The 23,635-nt window shown below is 51.6% G+C and overlaps 1 protein-coding gene across 1 annotated transcript in view; it reads right to left on the bottom strand.

Annotated features, from left to right (window-relative positions):
* Positions 1-3,771: 3,771 nt before the first annotated feature.
* Positions 3,772-23,635, bottom strand: part of NSFL1C (NSFL1 cofactor) — a 29,790-nt gene continuing 9,926 nt past the window's right edge. The window contains exons 3-9 of the mRNA XM_066384269.1: positions 19,885-19,959; positions 16,991-17,156; positions 15,957-16,049; positions 14,401-14,510; positions 13,910-14,047; positions 6,638-6,802; positions 3,772-4,171 (exon numbers count right to left, since the gene is read on the bottom strand). Coding sequence (XP_066240366.1) covers positions 4,009-4,171; positions 6,638-6,802; positions 13,910-14,047; positions 14,401-14,510; positions 15,957-16,049; positions 16,991-17,156; positions 19,885-19,959 — 910 coding nt within the window. The 3' untranslated portion in view covers positions 3,772-4,008. The remainder of the gene's footprint in view (positions 4,172-6,637; positions 6,803-13,909; positions 14,048-14,400; positions 14,511-15,956; positions 16,050-16,990; positions 17,157-19,884; positions 19,960-23,635) is intronic.

The following is a 23,635-nucleotide window of genomic DNA, read 5'->3' on the forward strand; positions in this document are numbered from 1 at the left end:
GGGTCCGCTGGTGACGGACTGGGTGACTTTTAACAGGTTTACACTTTCTAAGTGCACACTCATCCTGTAAAAGGACGGTTGTGAGGTCAGCGCAGATGGGCGTTCACGACAGCGTTCAATAAATGGTTCAAGATGATGACCTCTGCTCTGTGTTGGAGGAGGAGGCATTATGTGCACTGGATTACACATTCGTGTGTTCATGCATAGTTTATGTGTACTTTTTTTTGTTAAAACTGATTTGCGAGAGACTGACATCTTATTCCACTTAGTTGTGCACTTATTGGTTGACTCCTGTATATGCCCTGACCAGGAACTGAACCTGCAACCTTGGTGTATCCAGCGGATGTGCTAACCAACTGAGCTACCCGGCAGGGCGCTTACGTGCATTCTTACTGAGCGTCTGCTATAGGCCATGGATTGTGCTAGGTGTTAGGGAAACAGCAGCGCTCACAGTGGCCTGGAGCCTGAGATGTTCTGACACAGAGGGCTGCAAGGGCAGGAGCAAGGGCCCTGGGGTCGCCTGTTTGAAACCCTGGGCTTGTCCAGTCCAGGTACATATGATAAGCAGCCAATGAATGACTAAAGTGAAGCAGCTACGAGTTGATACTTCTCGCTTGCACTAGCCTCCTCTCTCTGTAAAATCAATTTAAAAAATCTTAAAAATAAAAGTAAAAAAGAATAAGAAAAAAAATAAAGCAGGACGAATGAATAGTGAGTGATGGGCAGGGCCCAGCTCCTGCAGGGCTTTTCAGGAACTGATCAGGAGGTCACTGCAGTTGTCGATGTGAGAGATGATGAAGGCTGGACCCGGGACATCGCAGGCAGAGATGATGAGTGGCTGGATTTGGGATGTCTTTGCAGCAGAACCTTGAGAACTTGCTGATGGACTGAACATGGGGCGAGAAGAGAGAGAGGTGGTCACACAGCACAGGAGCTGGCTCAACCTGGGCCAGTGGACACTAGAAGTCAACAGTGTGTTGTTTTCTGCTCTGCTTCCCCGTCCTGGCCAAAGACCCTGAAGGTGTGTGTGTGTGTGTGTGTGTGTGTCTGTGTCTGTGTCTGTGTGTGAGGAGGGGAGGGGAGGGGAGGGGAGGGGAGGGGAGGGGAGGGGAGGGGAGGGGAGGGGAGGGGAGGGGAGAGGAGAGGAGGGGGGGGGGATACGGGAGGCCACAGCTACAGTCCGTAACACAGGAGCAAATCCATTTTAAAGAAAAAAAAAAAAAGACCTTCTTTTATTTGGCCCTGGAAGAAGGGAGAAGTCCTGACTGCAGTTCCTCTGAAAATCCTAGTGGTTGGGCTGAGAGCAGCAGGGAGCCCACACTTCTGCACTAGTTGCTTGCACGGGATGAGCCCAGGCAGTTTAAGGAGCTTGTGCTGGTGACCAGCACGCTTTGGACCACTGGTGGGCACACAAAAGGGTGTTGCTGCTCTGGAGGGCACTTTGGCAACGCCTCCAAAGCCATAGGGACATGCTCAGCCTTGCCACACGTGCCTGCTTCCTCCAGTGGCCGTCTCCTGAGGAGGCAACTAGATGTGCCCCAAACTGTACCCACAGGGTTCTTTGGCACGGTGAGGTTTACACAAGACCAAACAGAAACACCACATATACCCGACAGACTAGTTTAAGCTGAACTTGTTAGAAAGGGCATCATCACAACGAACTTCCCTTTTTTCACTGTGGATATTGGATCTGTCCATTAGGACATGTCCCATGTGTTGCAATATATTCTTGGTCTGGCCTATTTAACTGCAGGAGGTTCCCTTACTTGGCAACCAATTTTTGGTATGCTCCACAACGCCACCACCAATTAACAAAATGCCTCAGTTAAGAACTGAATGGAAGCCCTGAATTCAGAGGCCCTGGAGCCGGTGGCTGTTGGCTAACCCAACAGGCCCTTGGGCTTGTCTAGATGACGCAGGTCGTGCGTGGTGTTTCTGTGACCTCTCCTGGCGTCTGCTCTGGACTTAAGCAGACACCCTGAGGCCGGGCGGGAGCGGGTCGAGTGCATGCACATGGGCATGGCGGTCACGAGCACGAGCTTCGGAAGCACGCACACCTTACTACTCCACCAGCTGGGAGACCTGGGCCGTAGGTGTTCCCTGTAAAATGGGAACATGGTGAGGCACTGAATTACAACAGCTGCCATTACCACATGTCTTCAAGGCAACCCATGAGAAAATATCAAACTCCAATGTCCTCCTTCTGGTTTTTAATGGTCAAGGTGACAAGAGTTTACAAAGCTTTGCCAGACCTGCGTGGTTTCCACGGCGGCGCCCCTGGCAGGAGCACAGGTTGGGGCAGGTGCTGCTGCCCAGGCGGGCCCCTGCTGGGTGGCCAGGTAGGGATCGGAAGCACCACGCCGCGTCCCCTTCTCAGGAAGGGTCTTGGTTGAAATCCAAGCCGTTCCCCAGCTCCGGGCGTAAGCAGCATCGGTCCCTGGCTTGTCGCAGGGCATGAGGGAGTGACGGGATGGATGCTTGGAAAGAGGACCGAGGCACGTTATGATTCAAACCCGGGAGATTCTGAGTCAGTGTTGCTTCTGTTTGTGGTTCACTTAATGGGGAGGCGGGAAGGCTTCCAAGACCCAGTGACCCTCCTCTCCCAACTTGCACAGAAAAACAACAACAAAAAGACCAACACACTTATTCATGGCGGAGGCCTCTACCAGACTGCCTCAGTTGCCGCAAGTCCGGACTCAGCAGGGCAGAGAACTGGGAGGCGGAACCGGCTCCCCAAAGCCAGGCACTGATGCTCCTTTTACCCTCAAAAGGTACTCAGCACGGGCCTCTTGGAAACGTGAACAGAGTAAAAGGTGCTCATGTTACAGGGGACCCCCCCCCCCATCTGATTTGCCATGTAAGTCATTATCAAACAGCTCAGTGATGTTTCTCCCTGTGACACCCGGACGAGGTGTTGACACAAGCTGTTTTTCAATGATAAGATTCCCCATGGACTCCCTAGATCAGGGGTCCCCAAACTTTTTACACAGGCCAGTTTACTGTCCCTCAGACCGTTGGAGGGCCGGACTATAAAAAAAACTATGAACAAATCCCTATGCACACTACACATATCTTAAAGTAAAAAACCAAAACAGGAACAAATACAATATTTAAAATAAAGAACAAGTGAATTTAAATCAACAAACTGACCAGTATTTCAATGGGAACTATGCTCCTCTCACTGACCACCCATGAAAGAGGTGCCCCTTCCGGAAGTGCAGCGGGGGCCGCATAAGTGGCCTCAGGGGGCTGCATGTGGCCCGCGGGCCGTAATTTGGGGAACCTTGCCCTAGATCCACACTTCTGCACGTGGAGTGAAGCAAGGACAGAGCTGCTGAGAATCACCAGGATGAGAGGGGCCCAGAGCACAGAGAAGGGCTGGGGCAGACAGGTGTACCTAGAACCTGGAACTTCCTAGCGGTTGAGCGAAAGGAGCCCCGGAAAATATTTTCATCTGAAGGGGTCATGTGCATCTAGATCTGACCTCATACTTCAGGGAGTCTCGCTGTCGCCTGGTTCTGTCTGGGCAAAAGATTTGTTCTTGTGGGAGAACGGGGCCGCACAGCCTCTTTCTGCAAGCCCCCACTCCCTCATGATGGGGGAGCTCCCCACTAGTCCTCAAGGGGGTGGCAGGTGGACACTAGTGGACTGGTGTTGTGTGCCACAAGCAATCTTTATGCAGGGTGGAAGGTTCTTCTCACACGCCCTGGAAAGAAAGGATTTTCAAAGCCTACTTCAGCGGGAGAGGTTCCGTACAACATGCTGGTGATAGTCCTTCAATTTTTTTGGTTGTTTTTATTTTTTTTCTTTAAAGTCCATTGATCACAAAAACCCAGGAAATGCAACTAAGGAGAAAACAAATGTCCAACCGAGATTTAAGAACCCAGAGCTACGGAGGAGATGTGGCACTGGGCTGCTGGGTGTTCAGGAGGGGCGGGAGGGGCGGTCCCCACGGGGCAGCCGGCCGCGGGGACACTGAAAGAGGTGAGGCCACCGCGGCCCGGGTGGTTATGTCAACCGCTGCACGATGACGGCGTTGAGCAGGTTGGCTTCCTTCAGGGTCTGGTTCTCATCAACCAGCTCTTTGTTTGGGAAGGTAGTCATGAGGACAAAGCTGGTGGCGGCCATGGCTGGCCGGGCATCCACGATGAAGAGTCGGATGTCGCCGATCCTGTGAGTAGGGAGATGCGTGAGCGGTGCCCTTCTCTGCTGCCCACAAACCCGCCCTGCAGAAGGCTGCATGCACCACAGCCCCCAAGTCCCTTGGCCCCATCCTTCCCAAGAGTGGCTGACGCTGTCCTTGGAAGTGCATGAGATCAGGTCACTGCCTTGCCTAGAGCCCTCCCAGGCTGCTCCCATCTCTGTGGGAGAAACAGCCCTGTCCATCGTGGCCCAAGCTCTGCCTTTACACCCACCCCACCCCCCACCCCCGCTCCTTTCAATCCTTCCTCCAGTGCATGCCCTGCCCGGCCCAGCCCGCTCCTGGAACCCTGACCAGGTCGCCGAGCGCCCTGCCTGGCCCCCACTCCTGGAACCCTGACCAGGCCTCTCCTCCGAGCGCCCTGCCCTGCCCGGCCCGCTCCTGGAACCCTGACCAGGCCTCTGAGCGCCCTGCCCTGCCCGGCCCGCTCCTGGAACCCTGACCAGGCCTCTGAGCGCCCTGCCCGGCCCCTGCTCCTGGAACCCTGACCAGGCCTCTCCTCCGAGCACCCTGCCCGGCCCGCTCCTGGAACCCTGACCAGGCCTCTGAGCGCCCTGCCCGCCCGCTCCTGGAACCCTGACCAGGCCTCTGAGCGCCCTGCCCGGCCCGCTCCTGGAACCCTGACCAGGCCTCTGAGCGCCCTGCCCGGCCCGCTCCTGGAACCCTGACCAGGCCTCTGAGCGCCCTGCCCGGCCCGCTCCTGGAACCCTGACCAGGCCTCTCCTCCGAGCGCCCTGCCCTGCCCGGCCCGCTCTTGGAACCCTGACCAGGCCTCTCCTCCGAGCGCCCTGCCCGGCCCCTGCTCCTGGAACCCTGACCAGGCCTCTCCTCTGAGCGCCCTGCCCGGCCCGCTCCTGGAACCCTGACCAGGCCTCTGAGCGCCCTGCCCGACCTGCTCCTGGAACCCTGACCAGGCCTCTGAGCGCCCTGCCCGACCTGCTCCTGGAACCCTGACCAGGCCTCTCCTCCGAGCGCCCTGCCCGGCCCGCTCCTGGAACCCTGACCAGGCCTCTCCTCCGAGCGCCCTGCCCGGCCCACTCCTGGAACCCTGACCAGGCCTCCGAGCGCCCTGCCCGCCCGCTCCTGGAACCCTGACCAGGCCTCCGAGCACCCTGCCCGCCCGCTCCTGGAACCCTGACCAGGCCTCCGAGCACCCTGCCCCTGCTCTTGCTTCCGCAGTGCTGACCAAGTCTGCAAACAAACAATTCTGGGATATGACTGAGGTCATCTGCTCTTGTAGACCAGCCTGTATTACGTCTCCTTGGTAAATCACTGAAACTACTAGTGAGAATTACCAAAACCCAGCAACCCATAAGTACAGGGGCCTCTCCTCTAGACACTGCTTGTGTCCCGAACCTGGTGATCATGAGAATGGAGTCATCTGAAACAGTCTTTCCTCCCAGAGCGCCTCAAAAAAATTTCTTTCTGTCCCCAACACTTAGAACGTATGCGGTCCACAATCTGGCCCATCTAAGGGCCCGGATGTCCCACCCGGCAGCTGGCCAGCACTCGGAGGGCTGTTCACCCCAGGGAGCGAGCAGCACTCACGCCGAAAGGCTAGCCAGCGAGAGATAAAACTGAGGCAAAGAACTCGGACTGGTGAGACGGATCAATTCCCTAAGAGCGCAGTGCATGGTTCCCACGGAACAGGAAGTGTGAACAAAGCCTCCCTGTGTTCCTGGGCTGTCCGCAGCCTGCCCGACATGTGAACCGCGTCCACCTCGAGCACAGCCAGCCAATCAACTAGCCCTCTGTACGAGCTCTGGATTACCCGGCCTATGACTGACGAAATTTAGACACTGCTGTCCCAGAAAAAGGAGTTGGCAAATGTCTTTACTGACAACACTGCCCCTGCTAACCGCTCCATCCCTGCGCCTGTTGGTGGGGCGGGGTGGCTCGCTCTGGTCCAGGCGGGATGACCTGAGACAGCAGGGCAGGCATTCCAGAATTCTCCAACGCCAGATCAGGACTAAATCGCCTGGTGGTTTCAGAGGCCCCTTGTGGACAGGAGGTGGAGGAGCCGTGGGTAGGGAGAGGCCCCTTGTGGACAGGAGGTGGAGGAGCCGTGGGTAGGGGGCTGGAACTCTTGTCTCCTCTCCCCTCTATCAACCACAACTGTTCACATTTTATCGGTTCTACACTTAGGCTTCAGCATGAGATTTCCTTTGAACAAAGAGTTTGGTGCCTGAATGTTCCCTAAGGAAACCAGTCCCCTAGTTTTACAGATGAGGGCTGAGACCCACAGGAGGGAAGGGAGCTGTTGCTGCTCACATTTAATGAAAGGAGAGGCCCAAGGTTTCACACTTGCGCACCTTCCTGTCCCACTGCCCCTCTGCAGGGAGCATGCCTGCTGGTGTTAGAACAGCCCCCTGCCTCCCCCTCCGTGGGATTCTCGGGACCCTCTCAGAACAAGCCGGGCCAGATAACAGAAGGTACCTGTGGCTGTGATTAAATTTCTGCACCAGCCTCCCGCCGTCGGCAAGCCGAATCTGGATGTTTGTGGTCGGCTGGGACTCGTCGATCGAGATGGAAGAGCTGGCTTTGGCTTCGTTCTCCGCTTGTTGGGCTGGAGAGCCGGTGTTCAGCACCTGGGGCGCGGTGCTGGGAGAGAGGGCTGTGTCAGCACGGCCAGAAGCCAGGCCCCGCAGGAGGGGGTCCCGTCTGGGGGTTACTGGGCACCTGGCATGGTCGGTGTCGCTGGAACAAGCAGTGACTGAGACAGCACGCCCGCCCTCGTGGAACAAAGTGGACTCAAAGGAGCTTTGTCTCCAGTGTTAAGTCCTGAGACCCTGCCACACCCTCTGCAGGAAGGACGACTGTGGAAAGCGTGGACAGCAGCCGAAGCTCGCCCGCCACTGCGAGCACCCTCCCAGCTCCTCGAGACCCTGCCACACCCTCTGCAGGAAGGACGACTGTGGAAAGCGTGGACAGCAGCCGAAGCTCGCCCGCCACTGCGAGCACCCTCCCAGCTCCTCACTCAGATAAACAGTCTTTCCCACATCTTCCCATCAGCTCCCACGCAAACAACTGCAACTGCTACAACAAACAGACAGAAAGAGTGCAATGCAACGGGAATATTCCTTTTAACTGAGAACCATCTTTTTGTTCACTTCAAAGTATTTTCCCTGACAAATGGACAAAAATTCAGGACTGATTTTTAAGGCAAACCTGAGAAGTTTTCCTTCAACTTTTGGCTCCTGATCATTTTAGTGGACAAGATGACAATGGGAACCAGTAGAATTTATGGGAAAAACGAAAACAACAGACAACAAAAACAAAGCTATCCAACTGGTTTAGAGTAAAATGCAAAACCCCCACCACCTGGCTTCGTCAGACAGTCTATGACATTTTTAAAGGGCCTGAAATAAACCGAGTGGGACTGGCAAGGAGCACTTGTCAGCTGACACACACCACGCCCGTCCACTGGGGACAGCAGTTTTGTTGCATCCACAGAAACACTTGTTCTTACCTAATTCGAGTGTGCTGATCTCAAATCGGACATTAGTTTTTCTCTGTAAGCTACAGTTCTTTTTGCAATTCAAGATTTTAGGTTTTCATCTTATTGTAAAATTTTCAACATTTAGTTTAGCATAATGAAGTAGAATGTCTTCTTGGGCATTATCTTTGTGAAAATATAACAATTTATATAGTGCAGTAAATACACTAATACACTAAAAGATATGATTGCATTATAATGTCTGCAATTTTGAAATAGAACATATTAAAACACTTATTTTAATCATAATTTGCGCAAAACTTATTTAAATTCTATTCAGGCAAAAAATTTAGCTCTTGCGTTTGTGTACTTGTTGAGGACAATCTCGTTTGATGCTCCAGCAGTAGTCTGCTCATCACTAATAGCTCCAAGATTTTCAGGAAACTTATCAAGGTGACTGTTCAGGAAGTGAATCTTAACACTGATGTTACATCCAATGTCGCGGAAAGCCAACAGCATCCTTTGAACCAGAAGTTCATAGTTTTCTGCTTTTTTGTTGCCAAGACAGTTCTCTGTAACTGCCACAAAAGGCTGCCATGCTGCTTCCTCCTCCTTATTCATCTTCCTGGCAAATTCTTCGTCACATATGAGGGTTCAAATTTGAGGTCCATCGAATACACCTGATTTATCTTCTTGAAAGACAAGGCAGCAAAAGCAGAAATAATATGTTGAACGCATTCACTTTCTCTATTCAAAGCCTGAACAAACTGCTTCATTAAGCCAAGTTTGATGTGAAGTGGGGGAAAAATGATCCTGTCTCGATTAACTACAGGTTCATTCAGAATATTTTGCATCCCTACTTCCAGAGCTTCACATTTCGACCATTCCTTCTGTGTCCAGTTTCTCCCGAGCTCGGCTGTCCCACAAACACAGAAAGCAAGGATACTCCGTGAAACCTCTTTGTTGTCCTAGCAGAAAATTTACCATTTTAAGATCGACACAAATGATCCAGTTATGCTCCTCATACTTCAGAAAGTTGAGGACAATTTTTATGTCACTGTAATCTCGCAGATGACTTGAATAACCAATTGGAACCCCTCATAAACATTATCGTTGTGTAAGAGAACACATTTCAGACTCCATTTAGAGCTGTCAAAAAATAGCCGTCATTCTGTTGGACTGTAAGTGGTAACATCTAGCTGGCTGAGAAGATTACTGATATCATGACAGTAAACAAAGTGTTTGTCTTCAAAAATAAAGTCCACAAAAATTTGTTAACGCTTCCTGAAATGGGATACTTTAGCTGACCGGTGAAGTACATTCTTTTCTTGAAGCCTGGAGGCTAATAACTCAGCTGCTTTCTTTGATAGGCACAAATCTCTTACTAAGTCATTCAATTCAGGTTGGCTAAACTGCTGAGGGGTTAATGACTGCTTGGCATCAGAAGAAGACCCTTCAGATTCTATAACCATTTCCTCATGCATCTTATCAAAATACACTTGATCATCATGTTCACTTTCTTCATCCTTAGAAGAAATAAAACCATTGAAAACTGGAACCAGGAGTATCTCAGAGTGTGGGATAGGTGTATTGCTGAAGGAATATTAGGATATGCGATCATATGCCGTTTTCTCTTGCCGATGCCCTTTGTATGGATCAGACAGAAATAACAGTCACTGTCATGGTCCTTAGGTTCATGACAAACCATGGGAATACCAAAAGGCATTTCTTTGTGTTTTCCTTTTGTCCAGTCACGAAGCATTTCCTCATGATTATGACACACAATATGAGGAGCCCAATTCTTGTCTTGATCGCCAAGGGGACCTTGAAAATAGGCAATATATGCACGTGTCACAATATATGCACGTGTCACAATATATGCACGTGTCACAAATGCTGAAATATTGTGCCTTTGGCATTGAAGTGTGTAACAGCCACATATATAACAGAAGGGGTCAGGACTATTCTTACATTTACGCCTACTTGAAGAAGCCATGATTCAATCTTAAAACAAAATAAGAGGGTGTTTATATCAGATAATAATTTTTTACATTTAAAAACAACCACAATTCTGTAAAAGTGATGTTTGTAAAACATTAATTGCCTTGTGGTTATGTTCAATCCAAGAGTCATTGCCCTTTAATTCAATTTAAAAACCAATGCATGCCATTAACTGGCATTTCAGTGATGCAGAAATATATAAAAAAAGTTCTAAAACCTCATGCAATAGTAAATGGAAAAAAACAACTTCCCCAGTGTTACCAATCTCTGTCCTGACCTGCGCATTTACCCCTCACACTAACACAGAGTGTGTTCCTCTCCTGCTGCGGGTTTACCCTCACACTAACACACAGTGTGTTCCTCTCCTGCTGCGGGTTTACCCCTCACACTAACAGAGTGTGTTCCTCTCCTGCTGCGGATTTACCCCTCACACTAACAGAGTGTGTTCCTCTCCTGCTGCGGGTTTACCCCTCACACTAACACAGAGTGTGTTCCTCTCCTGCTGCGGATTTACCCTCACACTAACAGAGTGTGTTCCTCTCCTGCTGCGGGTTTACCCCTCACACTAACACAGAGTGTGTTCCTCTCCTGCTGCGGATTTACCCTCACACTAACACAGAGTGTGTTCCTCTCCTGCTGCGGATTTACCCTCACACTAACACAGAGTGTGTTCCTCTCCTGCTGCGGGTTTACCCTCACACTAACACAGAGTGTGTTCCTCTCCTGCTGCGGGTTTACCCTCACACTAACACAGAGTGTGTTCCTCTCCTGCTGCGGATTTACCCTCACACTAACAGAGTGTGTTCCTCTCCTGCTGCGGATTTACCCCTCACACTAACACAGAGTGTGTTCCTCTCCTGCTGCGGGTTTACCCCTCACACTAACACAGAGTGTGTTCCTCTCCTGCTGCGGGTTTACCCCTCACACTAACACAGAGTGTGTTCCTCTCCTGCTGCGGGTTTACCCTCACACTAACACAGAGTGTGTTCCTCTCCTGCTGCGGGTTTACCCTCACACTAACACAGAGTGTGTTCCTCTCCTGCTGCGGGTTTACCCTCACACTAACACAGAGTGTGTTCCTCTCCTGCTGCGGGTTTACCCCTCACACTAACACAGAGTGTGTTCCTCTCCTGCTGCGGATTTACCCTCACACTAACACAGAGTGTGTTCCTCTCCTGCTGCGGATTTACCCCTCACACTAACACAGAGTGTGTTCCTCTCCTGCTGCGGGTTTACCCCTCACACTAACACAGAGTGTGTTCCTCTCCTGCTGCGGATTTACCCTCACACTAACACAGAGTGTGTTCCTCTCCTGCTGCGGGTTTACCCCTCACACTAACAGAGTGTGTTCCTCTCCTGCTGTGGATTTACCCCTCACACTAACAGAGTGTGTTCCTCTCCTGCTGTGGATTTACCCCTCACACTAACACAGAGTGTGTTCCTCTCCTGCTGCGGATTTACCCTCACACTAACAGAGTGTGTTCCTCTCCTGCTGTGGATTTACCCCTCACACTAACACAGAGTGTGTTCCTCTCCTGCTGCGGATTTACCCTCACACTAACACAGAGTGTGTTCCTCTCCTGCTGCGGGTTTACCCCTCACACTAACAGAGTGTGTTCCTCTCCTGCTGCGGGTTTACCCTCACACTAACACAGAGTGTGTTCCTCTCCTGCTGCGGGTTTACCCTCACACTAACACAGAGTGTGTTCCTCTCCTGCTGTGGATTTACCCCTCACACTAACACAGAGTGTGTTCCTCTCCTGCTGTGGATTTACCCTCACACTAACACAGAGTGTGTTCCTCTCCTGCTGTGGATTTACCCCTCACACTAACACAGAGTGTGTTCCTCTCCTGCTGCGGGTTTACCCCTCACACTAACAGAGTGTGTTCCTCTCCTGCTGCGGATTTACCCCTCACACTAACACAGAGTGTGTTCCTCTCCTGCTACAACAGACGTCCCTAAAAACATCTGCATTCTTGAAGGTGTGAAGTCCTGCACATATAATATATCAATAGTAAGTGCATTTCCTATTAGTATTAGGAAACCAAACAAACCCATCTGCATGGTGTTCTGAGTTCTGGGCCTTTCCTTATCATTGCTGGTGGGTAAAAAAATGGATAGCTTTTTTGGAGGTCAATTTGAGAACATCTTAAAAATGTGAAAATCTTGGAAGCCAGCAATTTTACCTTGAAATTTAATTAGAGCTGTTCACTGCCATGTTGTTCATAATACCAGCAACTGCCTCCATGTTTAACCGTGGGGACTGGCTCCACGATGGCACATGCATAGGACAGAAATGACATCGCAGAAACATGCCCACTGGTACAGAATGGCAGTCACACTGTACGACGGGCCACACAGAGGGCGCACGCGCGCTCGCGCGCGCACACACACACACACACACACAGGCTGCACATGGAAGACCAGAGGGCTCTCCACCTCCTCCCTGCATGTATCTGGGAGCTAGGGTTAGGAATAGTTCTTACTCTTTGTATGTTTTTGTAAAGATAAACACATTTTGTTTTAATAATAAAAGACAGCCCTGGCCGGTTGGCTCAGTGGTAGAGCGTCGGCCTGGCGTGCAGAAGTCCCGGGTTTGATTCCCGGCCAGGGCACACAGGAGAAGCACTCATCTACTTCTCCACCCCTCCCCCTCTCCTTCCTCTCTGTCTCTCTCTTCCCCTCCCGCAGCGAGGCTCCATTGGAGCAAAGATGGCCTGGGCACTGGGGATGGCTCCTTGGCCTCTGCCCCAGGCGCGAGAGTGGCTCTGGTTGCGGTGGAGTGACGCCCTGGAGGGGCACAGCATCGAGCATCGCCCCCTGGTGGGCGTGCCGGGTGGATCCTGGTCGGGCGCATGCGGGAGTCTGTCTGACTGTCTCTCCCTGTTTCCAGCTTCAGAAAAATACAAAAAAAAAATAATAATAATAATAAAAGACAACAATTATCGGGTGCTCTGCAAAGCTGACAAAGCTGACCAGGCAGCTACAGATAGATGGATCAATGAGAACACTGTCCTGGGCTAACGCAGGGGCCCCAACGTGGCAGGGAAATGATGAGAACAGGGTGGATCTCACGGTGTGGTTCTGGCGGGTCACAAACTGTTGGTCTCCAGAGCCCTGAGCCATGACCCCTGCCCCAATGCGGCATGAATGGTCGACAGGCAGGGGCTCTAGGAGACGGCCAGCAGCAGGTCCCGGGGCACAGCCACTGACCACGCCCGATCCCTGAGACAAGGGTGGGACTAGCAAGGCCACGCTGGTGCCAGAGCAGGGGCGGAGCCGGCAGAGCAGGGACAGCGGGGATCCTGCCATGCAGGAGGGGGGGAACGAATGCCCATCAGAAGGCCTAGTCTCCAGTCCGGCTCTCCCACTCACCGCTCATGTACCCAAGGGTAACCCTTCAAGCCCAAGAGCTCCGCTTTCTGTAAAATAAGGGCTGCCCTCTGCTCCGAGCGCCCCTTACGTGCACGCGCTCCCTCTGAAGAATACTGCTCAGAGAACCCCTCGCCACGGCCAAAAGAGAAGGGGCCCCCGGGAGAAGGCAGCCTGTCTACAGTGGTCCAGTGTCTGGTGGGAGGAGTCTGCCTGTCAGAGGTAACAGCAGCTACCAATCAATCAGACCCTACCAGGGGTCTGAATGCAAGAGGAAGGCTGTGGCAGAGGACACAAGGCAGAATGTCACAGGCAGTGACAGAGAGTCAGGAAGAGCCAGAGGAGTAAGCGGTAAGAGCTGCCATAGGGGAGGGGCAGCAGCCTGCACGGGGCAGCAAGGACCGTGAGCTCCTCTGGACCCCAAACAAAGCTGCTGAAGGACTGACCGGAGGGAGAGTCCGGGGCCCTTACTCCCTCGGAATGCCCATTTCAGGTGACCTGCACGTGTGTCTGTCTGAGCCGTAAGCCATCGAGGCTATCCCTACCCCGAACACCCTGAATTACTGAGTCAAAGCAGCAGTGTGTCACCCTTACTGCTCGCACTGACCGCTCCCCGCTCCCTGGGGGCAGTGCTCTGTGCTCCGCGCAACAACAGTCAAGGAGGTGAGGATTCTCATTAGTCCCACTTCCTAGACGGGCAAACTGATGCTATACAGTCCAAGGTCACGTGGCTAGAGAAGGAAGAATTAAACTCCAGTCTACTAACATCAATGGCCATGTTCTCCACAACTTCCAAATGAAACGTGGAGTCCTCTGCAGAGGGCCCAGAGTTCTAGTGAGCAATGCAGAGGGTGTGCGGGCCTGGCAGGCACTTCCGGCGCCCTGTGCTGCTCCTTACCTGCCCAGTTTCTGACCCTCGCCAGTGAAGGCTTTGAAGGCTCCTTTGGGCTTTACGAAGTCCTCGTCCCGATGGTCCTCCATGTCCAAGTTCACCTGCCCACCGTGGGCTAACCTCCGCAGCTCTGCGGGCACCTCCCTGGGGGCAAAAGGGCACTGCTGGGACCCGGCAGACATGACGGGGACCACAGGGACCGAAAGTGGCTGGGCCGCCACAGAAGCTGGCGACTCCAGTGCTACCTGTCTGCCTCTCTCCTCTCGTCTGCTCAAAGGCACGGGGGAGACCTGTATTTACTCGGCCACTGGGCTCTGCTCAAGGCCCAAAGGGGACACAGACACAGGCTGCTGGCACAGACCCATGAATCTGCACCTCCACACGCCAAACCTGTGCACAGATGCTCGCGGCCTAAACGGGGACGTCCAGATCGGCCTCGTCCTCCCCAGCCGCCCCTCACTCCGCCTCAGGACCCGCAGGAGGGTCTTCCCGCTCACCCTCTGCGGATGGACTCCAGGAACTGGGCGTTAGATGGGTCCTGGTAGCTTCTGAGGTCGCCATTGTCCAGGCTGAAGCCGCTTTTCCAGAGCTTCAGCACCACATGGACCTGTGACAGCAGGAGGTGAGCTGGCAGCCACACGCTGCCAGGGGCCCAGCAAGCGTGCCGCTGTGTGTCTGCCGGGGGCCCAGCAAGCGTGCCGCTGTGTGTCTGCAGGCCCGTGGGCTCTTACCGTGTCACTGGGCCGTCAATGACACACAGACAAGTACAAACACCCCGTGAGATCGCCCAGCCCACCGACTAAGTGCTAACCTGACAGGAGAGGAGGACCCGGCACAGGGTGAGGGAGCGCGCTTGGACAGACGCAGGCCTGATCTGTGCCTTCATTCTGCTGCTGTGGGCTGGGTGGCTCTGAGCAGGTGGCCAATGGCAGCTGTGGCTCCCTCCCCTGGAGAGCTGCCGGAGCACCCGGCACGCGGCTGTGCTCCACTGCGCACAGACTACGGTGCAGTCATCAAAATACCCACAACACCCCATGCATCTATGCTCTGGGAAGGGCCGGGAGCTACACAGAACCGATTAGCAGCTGCTGCCTCTGGTGGACTCAATTCCTGTTTTCTTTTTACCTGACTTTATTTTGGAATAAAACCCAAAATGGTTGAAAACAAACACGTTACAGAAGCTAATGGTGACAAGATTATATAAAAAGTTTATGGCATTAATATTAAATGACCTTGAAATTGTTTATACGGTATAGTTACTCTTACTAGAGGGCGGACTCTTACACAGGAACAAGAGGACTAATTAAAAGAAAAAAATTTTAAAAGTTGCATTTCAGGCCTCCTTGGGTGGTCTGCAGACCCAATTTTTCTTTTCGTTTCTATTAAGTGAGAGGTGGGGTTGGAGGGGAGGCAGAGACAGACTCCCGCACGCACCCTGACTGGGATCCACTCGGCAAGCCCCTTACAGGATGATGCTCTGCACATCTGGAGTGTTACTCTGTTGCTCAACAATCAAGCTATTTTAGCACCTGAGGAGAGGCCATGAAGCCAACTTTAGCACCTGGGGCCAACTTGCTCAAACCACTCGAGCCATGGGTGCAGGAGGGGAAGAGAGAGAGAGAAAGAAAAGGGGAGAAGTAGAGAAGCAGATGGCTGCTCCTCCTGTGTGCCCTGACCGGGAATTGAACCAGGGACATCTACAAGCCTGGCCGATGCTCTACCGCTGAGTCCACCAGCCAGACCCAGAACCAATTCTTTAGCTGTGCTTATCTCACCAGAGTCCTAGACACACTATCCCCCTGCCTGGGCCAACACAGTGCCAGTGCAGTCCTGTACCCGTCGCCACCCCTGCCTGGCCCTCTCACGAGCCCCCTGCCTAGCCTGGTGAGCGCTGTCTTTGATTCTCCGGTGAGCCTCTGTCCACGGACCACAGCAAGGGCAGGCACTGTCTCTTGCCTTTCAGAAGCTGCTGGTTCATGCATAACATGCCACCAAAGCCTTCCAAAACCCTGCAGCGGTTCCCAAGCTCCCCCAGGAAGGGGGATGCACTCACGTCCTGGCCGGAATGCCGCCGCCTCTCCCCCGCCACGTAGGCAGACTCCTCCTCTGGCGCCGCCCCGAGGCGGTAGCCGCCCCCTGCAAACGGCTGTAAGAGACAAGTGCATAAACACCTGAGCAGTGGTGGGATTACCCGGACACAACGATGTACTGAAAGCCGGTTACAGACTAGATACACTTTCTCTGGGTATCAAACTCAGCTGCAGTGCCAGCTCCGTGCCTGACCACTCAGTGCCCAAGACTGGGGGGAGCCAGCAGGGGGGACGCTGCTCCCAGCTGTCAATCATGGCCATGCGGAAATCTGTGTACAGAGCGGCAGTAGAGAATTTTTTATTTTCTCAGAGATAGAAATCCAGAACTCATGAAAAACAGGTGGCTATTAAGTCAATTAAAACAAAACAAAGTGGCCCTGGCAGGTTGGCTCAGTGGTAGAGCGTCAGCCTGGCGTGCAGGGGACCCGGGTTTGATTCCCGGCCAGGGCACATAGGAGAAGCGCCCATTTGCTTCTCCACCCCCCCCCCCTCCTCTCTGTCTCTCTCTTCCCCTCCCGCAGCCAAGGCTCCATTGGAGCAAAGATGGCCCGGGCCCTGGGGATGGCTCCTTGGCCTCTGCCCCAGGCGCTAGAGTGGCTCTGGTTGCAGCAGAGCGATGCCCCGGAGGGGCAGAGCATCGCCCCCTGGTGGGCAGAGCGTCACCCCTGGTGGGTGTGCCGGGTGCATCCCGGTCGGGCACATGCAGGAGTCTGACTACCTCTCCCCATTTCCAGCTTCAGAAAAAAAAAACAAAGCAAAACGCTGAGTCAGCCCAACTAGACAGGTCACCTAAACTGCGCAGGGCCAACCCAGACCACAGGCCGCAGGTCTGGGCGCACGGGGGAAGGGTGGGAGGGACGGTGCTGCTCTTCTGCGCAGGAGAGTAGTGAGCACATGGAAGGCAGACGCCCAGTCCCCACTGGGCGGAGCGCCCCCTTCTCCTGCCCCGGGACCCGAGCCCCAGGACAGAGACGGGGCTGCGGCCCTCCGCACTCACTCTCGGTTTGCTGGTCTCCCCAGGGCTCTTGGGCACCCGCTCCACAGCGACGGCTCCATGCTCCTTGGCACCCTTGAACAGATCATCCACCAGCTCGTTGGGACTTCTCTTCCTGGGAGGCCCAACGATCTGCTGTCCACTTCTCTCTGAGCCTCCAGCATAAAACCTGTGCAGAACATACACATCTAACACCCAACGCGCCTGGACGACAGACAGAGCACGTGCCCGGCTCTGGGCTGGGGAGCACACCGAGGCGAAGGGCCTGACGCCCACCTTCCAGGAACTTGCTGTCTAGTTGGGGACACGTGTAAGGAGGCAGGCAGGCACGATGCAATGTGAACAGCAACAGAGGTCAGTAGAAGGGGTGCCCTTGGGACACCGTGCTGGGGAGGCCAGACCAGGCTCCCTGAGAAGGGTGTCTCCTTGGGGATGAGGAGGAGTGTCAGGTGAGGGGCATTCCAGGCATGCACAACAGCACGGCAGCCCCGGAGAGCCCCACCGGCAGTTAACCAGCTGGCGGCCGGCACCTCTCCGGGACACAGCAACCACGGTCAGTCAGAAGCAGCTAGCACTAGCGGCTCTGGTTAATGGTGGTGGGGGTGTGGTTAGTGCGGGCGGCGGGCTCCCGCGTGGGCTCGGCTGCCCAACAAGCCTGGCGAGTCGAGCCGGCGCAGGGCCCTGGCCCACACACACCGTGTCTCTGAAACGGGAGGGAATGACGACATGCCCTACCTACCTGCTCCTTAAGTCGGGGCCGGGAGGTTCAAACAGCAGATGTATGCAAAAGAACAAGCAGAGTAACGCACACGGTGAGGGGCGACAGCACCAGGACCTCCCAAGCCCTGCCCCGCCTCGCCATTCTTGGGGCAAACGCGGGGGGCGCTGAGCAGAGGGTACTGGGAAAGCTCAGATGCTCAGAAACAAGCGTCAGGGCACCTCCTGGGGCTCTGCCACGGGCCAGCAATGAAGGGAGTACTTCTTTACCTGGGTCTGAGCACCAGGGGTCACGCAGCCTGGCTAGCAGCCTCTGTGTTACTTCTGCTCACTGTCAGGCCAGCTGCATGTCCCAGGGTGGGGGAATCAACCTATGAACATCGGTCTCGGCCTTTTATTTCCTGGCATTTTTAAGGAACGCAAAGCCAAGCCACAGGCTGTGTGTGACAAGAACACCACCACTGGTGGCATTAGGTCTGAAATGCTGAAGGACCAAGGAAGCAATCGGGATGTGAAGTAAAGGAAGGTCTGTATCTGGAGGATGGGATGGGATGGGGGAGGACGAGGAGGTCATTTAGGGGCTGGGCATCCACATTCTTGATGACACTGCTTGTCACTCAAGGAGTGTGAAACCCTGAAATTAACATTTATTTTGAGTCTTGAGCGTATCTAAGGAGCCTCAGAGCAATACGAAGCGTATACGGATGAACTCGGAGAACAGAACGCATGTAAGTTCTCAGCCCACTTCCCGAGGGCGCCCACAGGGAGGTAACTGGTTCTGTGGTGGTTACTGCAGGGTTCCCGAGGGGGCCCACAGGGAGGTAACTGGTTCTGTAGTGGTTACTGCAGGGTTCCCGAGGGGGCCCACAGGGAGGTAACTGGTTCTGTGGTGGTTACTGCAGGGTTCCCGAGGGCGCCCACAGGGAGGTAACTGGTTCTGTGGTGGTTACTGCAGGGTTCCCGAGGGGGCCCACAGGGAGGTAACTGGTTCTGTAGTGGTTACTGCAGGGTTCCCTGGGAATGTCCAAGAACGAGGCCGAGTCCACTGAAAAGCAAAGCCCATGAAATGAGGCCGCAGCCAGTTCACTCTTGCTCATTCCAGGCAGAGGAAGTTCTGTCATGGACGGAAAGGCCTTTATTAGGGGGTCACTCAGCCTTGCCTTACGGACTAGGAGCCCGTGATCAAGTGCCTTAAAAATACTCATGCCCTTGACCTGGGGATGAATTTTCATTTCTAGAAACTATTCTAAAAAAATAATTGCAATGTAGTCAAAGATACAGAAATGTTCACAGCACTGACATTTACAGTGGTAAAAAAATTAAACAATCTAATGTCGGACATTCTGTCTCTTTGTTATTATAGGCATTATAAACATGAAAATTTTTAAAGGCATAAAGAAAGAAAAGTACTTGACTGTTACCATGTAAACTACAATTAAAATGGTTTATTTATACACAGAACCAAGACTAAGTGGGAATACGCCCAATGGTGGATAGGTGTTGGATGTTTTCATTGAGCTATTCTGTATTTTCTACAGTGAACGCTAATTTCATTATAACACTCCTAAAAGTCACGAATGGTATGTGTGCACATAGTAGGGGAATATACCTTTATAAGCCTTTTACACTGTTTGTTATGTGATGTATTGCTTTTTTAATTAAAAAGAAAATGCCGGAAAGAAATACACCAAAAATATCGATGGCTGGTTACTTCTGGGTGGTGGAGACATTATGACTTTTTTCTTATTTAATTGCTCCCTTCCCATAATATTCTTCAAAAAATACATACTGACAATTAAAAATAAACTCAGAATACCCCAAAATAAAAGCAGTGGTAGCGGGACGGGATGACTCCTGAGCTATCCTGGGAGGAGTGGAGACTGTTGCCGCACGTGTGAGGCTAGCTCACAGCATAACCGCTAATGCTAACCAGACACTGGTCCTTCCAGATGACTTAGTCCAGGGGTCCCCAAACTTTTTACACAGAGGGCCAGTTCACTGTCTCTCAGACCATTGGAGGGCTGCCACATACAGTGCTCCTCTCACTGACCACCAATGAAAGAGGTGCCCTTTCCGGAAGTGCGGCGGGGAGCGGATAAATGGCCTCATGCGGCCCACGAGCCGTAGTTTGGGGACACCTGACTTAGTCTCATGACAGCGCTCCTCCGTGAGAGACTCACCTCTGGCCTTCCTCTTCGTCCTCGTCCTCGTCTTGGTCATGAATGAGGTCTCTGAAGGACGTTACCCTATTATCGCTGAGGACACAGAAAAGAGGAAAATGACGTCAGGGGGGTTCAAGAAAGGGACCCCCCACCGCTAGCCGGTAAGGCGCTGAGGACACTGGGGTCACAGCCTTTCTGGTGGGGCCCAAAGAGGGCCGTGTGGAAGAGGGCTGACCTCTACGTTTACATGCAAGGTAATGTGGCATTTATTTCTTCAGGGTCACACAGGAATGAATGTTAGAAGGGGGGGATGAGATGAGGTTTATACTATTTTAAAAACTAATGAAAAGCTATTCTCACCATTTACTTTGTAAGCCCTGAGGGGACGCCTGCGCTGGGCACCGCACGAGACGGTGGGTCTACAGAGATGAGCACGCACTGTTCTCACTCTGCGCTGCGCACTGGCTGGCGGCACTCTGGCCAGGAAACCATCCACTACATACTGTGAAATAGGGGCTATGACAGAGGGAAGCACACGGGACATGTGACCACAGAGCCACGTTCTGAGTGGGGGTAGGGGACAGCAAGGACGGCTTCCTTGAAGAACTGGGGCTGCCTGGCAGTGGGATCGAGGGCGGTGGGGCCAGCGGGGACAGCAGCACATGCACACGCATATGCACACGCACATGCACACGCACACACACGAGGTCAGTAAGACGCACACACTGGAGGAAGGACGAGTTGTCAAGATGGAGCAACGAAATGAACTGCGGGCCAGGAGGCCTCTGTCTGCTTCCACTACAGCCGCGTCGAGAAGTATTTGTCAGCGTTTAGAAAGAAGGCAGAGTGGCCGGGGTGCTACCTCCCCCGACATTCTCACACTGCCACTTCTTCTTCTAGTTTAGATTTGTCCACAAAGATCAAGTGGGATTTATTCTCAAGAGGCAAGGCTGCTACAATATTTGCAAATCAATCTATGTGATTCATCACATAAACAAAAAAGGAAGGAGAAAAACCACGATAATTTCAATAGATGCAGAAAAAGCATTTGATCAAACCCAGCACTCTTTAATGATCAAAACTCGCAGCAAAGTGGGAATACAGGGAACATACCTCAACATGATAAAGGCCATCATTGACAAACCCACAGCCAATATCATACTCAATGGGCAAAAGTTAAAAGCAATCCCCTTAAGATCAGGAACAAGGCAGAGGTGCCCCCTTTCACCACTCTTATTCAATATAGTTCTAGAAGTCCTAGCCACAGCAATCAGACATGAAAAAGAAATAAAAGGCATCCAAATTGGAAAAGAAGAAGTAAAACTACCAGTATTTGCAGATGATAAGATATTGTATGTAGAAAACCCTAAGGTCTCAGTCAAAAAATTACTGGACCTGATAAATGAATTCAGCAAGGTGGCAGGATAGAAAATTAATACTCAGAAATCAGAGGCATTTTTATACACTAACAATGAACTGTCAAATAGAGAATTAAGAAAACAATCCCCTTCACTATTGCAACCAAAAAAATAAAGTACTTAGGAGTAAATTTAACCAAGGAGACTAAAGACTTGTACTCAGAAAATTATATAACATTGATAAAAGAAATCGGCCCTGGCCGGTTGGCTCAGCGGTAGAGCGTCGGCCTAGCGTGCGGAGGACCCGGGTTCGATTCCCGGCCAGGGCACACAGGAGAAGCGCCCATTTGCTTCTCCACCCCTCCCCCGCGCTTTCCTCTCTGTCTCTCTCTTCCCCTCCCGCAGCCAAGGCTCCACTGGAGCAAAGATGGCCCGGCGCTGGGGATGGCTCTGTGGCCTCTGCCCCAGGCGCTAGAGTGGCTCTGGTCGCAACATGGCGACGCCCAGGATGGGCAGAGCATCGCCCCCTGGTGGGCAGAGCTTCGCCCCTGGTGGGCGTGCTGGGTGGATCCCGGTCGAGCGCATGCGGGAGTCTGTCTGACTGTCTCTCCCTGTTTCCAGCTTCAGAAAAATGAAAAAAAAAAAAAGATAAAAAAAAAAAAAAGATAAAAGAAATCAAGAAAGATACAAACAAGTGGAAACATATACCGTGCTCATGATTAGGAAGAATAAACATCATTAAAATGTCTATATTACCCAAAGCAATTTATAAATTCAATGCAATACCAATTAAAATATCAATGACATACTTCAAAGGTTTGAACACATATTCCAAAAATTCATATGGAACCAAAAAATAACACGAATAGCCTCAGCAATCTTGAAAAAGAAGAATAAAGTGGGAGGTATCATACTTCCTGATATCAAGTTATACTACAAGGCCATTGTACTCAAAACAGCTTGGTACTGGCATAAGAACAGGCATGTAGATCAATGGAACAGAATAGAGAACTCAGAAATAAACCCGCACCTTTATGGACAACTGATATTCGACAAGGGTGGAAATAGCATACAATGGAGTAAAGACAGCCTCTTTAACAAACGGTGATGGGAAAATTGAACAGCTACCTGCAAAAAAATGAAAATAGACCAACAACTTACACCATTCACAAAAATAAACTCAAAATGGATAAAAGACTTAAATGTACGCCGTGAAACCATAAGCATCTTAGAAGAAAACATAGGCAGTAAGCTCTCCAACATCTCTCGCAGCAACATATTTGCCAATTTATCTCTACGGGCAAGTGAAACAAAAGACAGGATAAACAAATGGGACTATATCAAACCAAAAAGCTTTTGCACAGCTAAAGATAATAGAACAGAATAAAAAGACAAACTACACAATGGGAGAACATATTTGACAATACGTCTGATAAGGGGTTAATAACCAAAATTTATAAAGAACTTGTAAATCTCAACACCAGGAAGACAAACAATCCAATCAAAAAATGGACAAAAGAAATGAATAGACACTTCTCCAAAGAGGACATACAGATGGCCAATAGGCATATGAAGAAATGCTCAACATCACTAATCATTAGAGAAATGCAAATTAAAACCACAATGAGATATCACCTCATACTTGTCAGAATGACTCTCGTCAACAGAACAACACAGAATAAGTGCTGGCGAGGATGTGGAGAAAAAGGAACCCTCCTGCACTGCTGGTGGGAATGCAGACTGGTGCAGCCACTGTGGAAAACAGTATGGAGATTCCTCAAAAAACTGAAAATCGAACTGCCTTTTGACCCAGCTATCCCACTTTTAGGAATATACCCCAAGCACACCATAGCACTATTTTAAAAGGAGAAATACACCCCCATGTTTTTGGCAGCACCGTTCACAATAACGAAGATCTGGAAACAGCCCAAGTGTCCGTCAGTGGATGAGTGGATTAAAAAGCTTTGGTACATATATACCAGGGGTCAGGAACCTTTTTGGCTGAGAGAGCCATGAACGCCACATATTTTAAAATGTAATTTTGTGAGAGCCATACAATATGTTTAACACTAACGACAAGTAAATGTGTGCATTTTATGTAAGACCAACACTTTTAAAGTACAGTAAGTCTCTGAATTCTTTTTAATAACGTTTTTATGCTGTTGCTAACCAATGATGAATAAAGTACTTCTTACCATTAATGAGACTTCTGGTGCTGCATGGTTTTGCTGATGGCTTTGTAGTCTGGTTGGTACATGCTGAGGTTAAGCTTCATGCAGGCGTTGAGACTTCCATTAATTAAACATGATCGTGGGTTGGTCTTAACATTCTTTAGATGTGAGAAAGACTGCTCACATGCATACGTAGAGCCAAACATTGTCAGTACAGCAATACTCACACACTGCAGTGTG

This window comes from Saccopteryx leptura, chromosome 5 (genome assembly GCF_036850995.1).
Source record: "Saccopteryx leptura isolate mSacLep1 chromosome 5, mSacLep1_pri_phased_curated, whole genome shotgun sequence".
NCBI classification, from domain to species: Eukaryota; Metazoa; Chordata; class Mammalia; order Chiroptera; family Emballonuridae; genus Saccopteryx; species Saccopteryx leptura.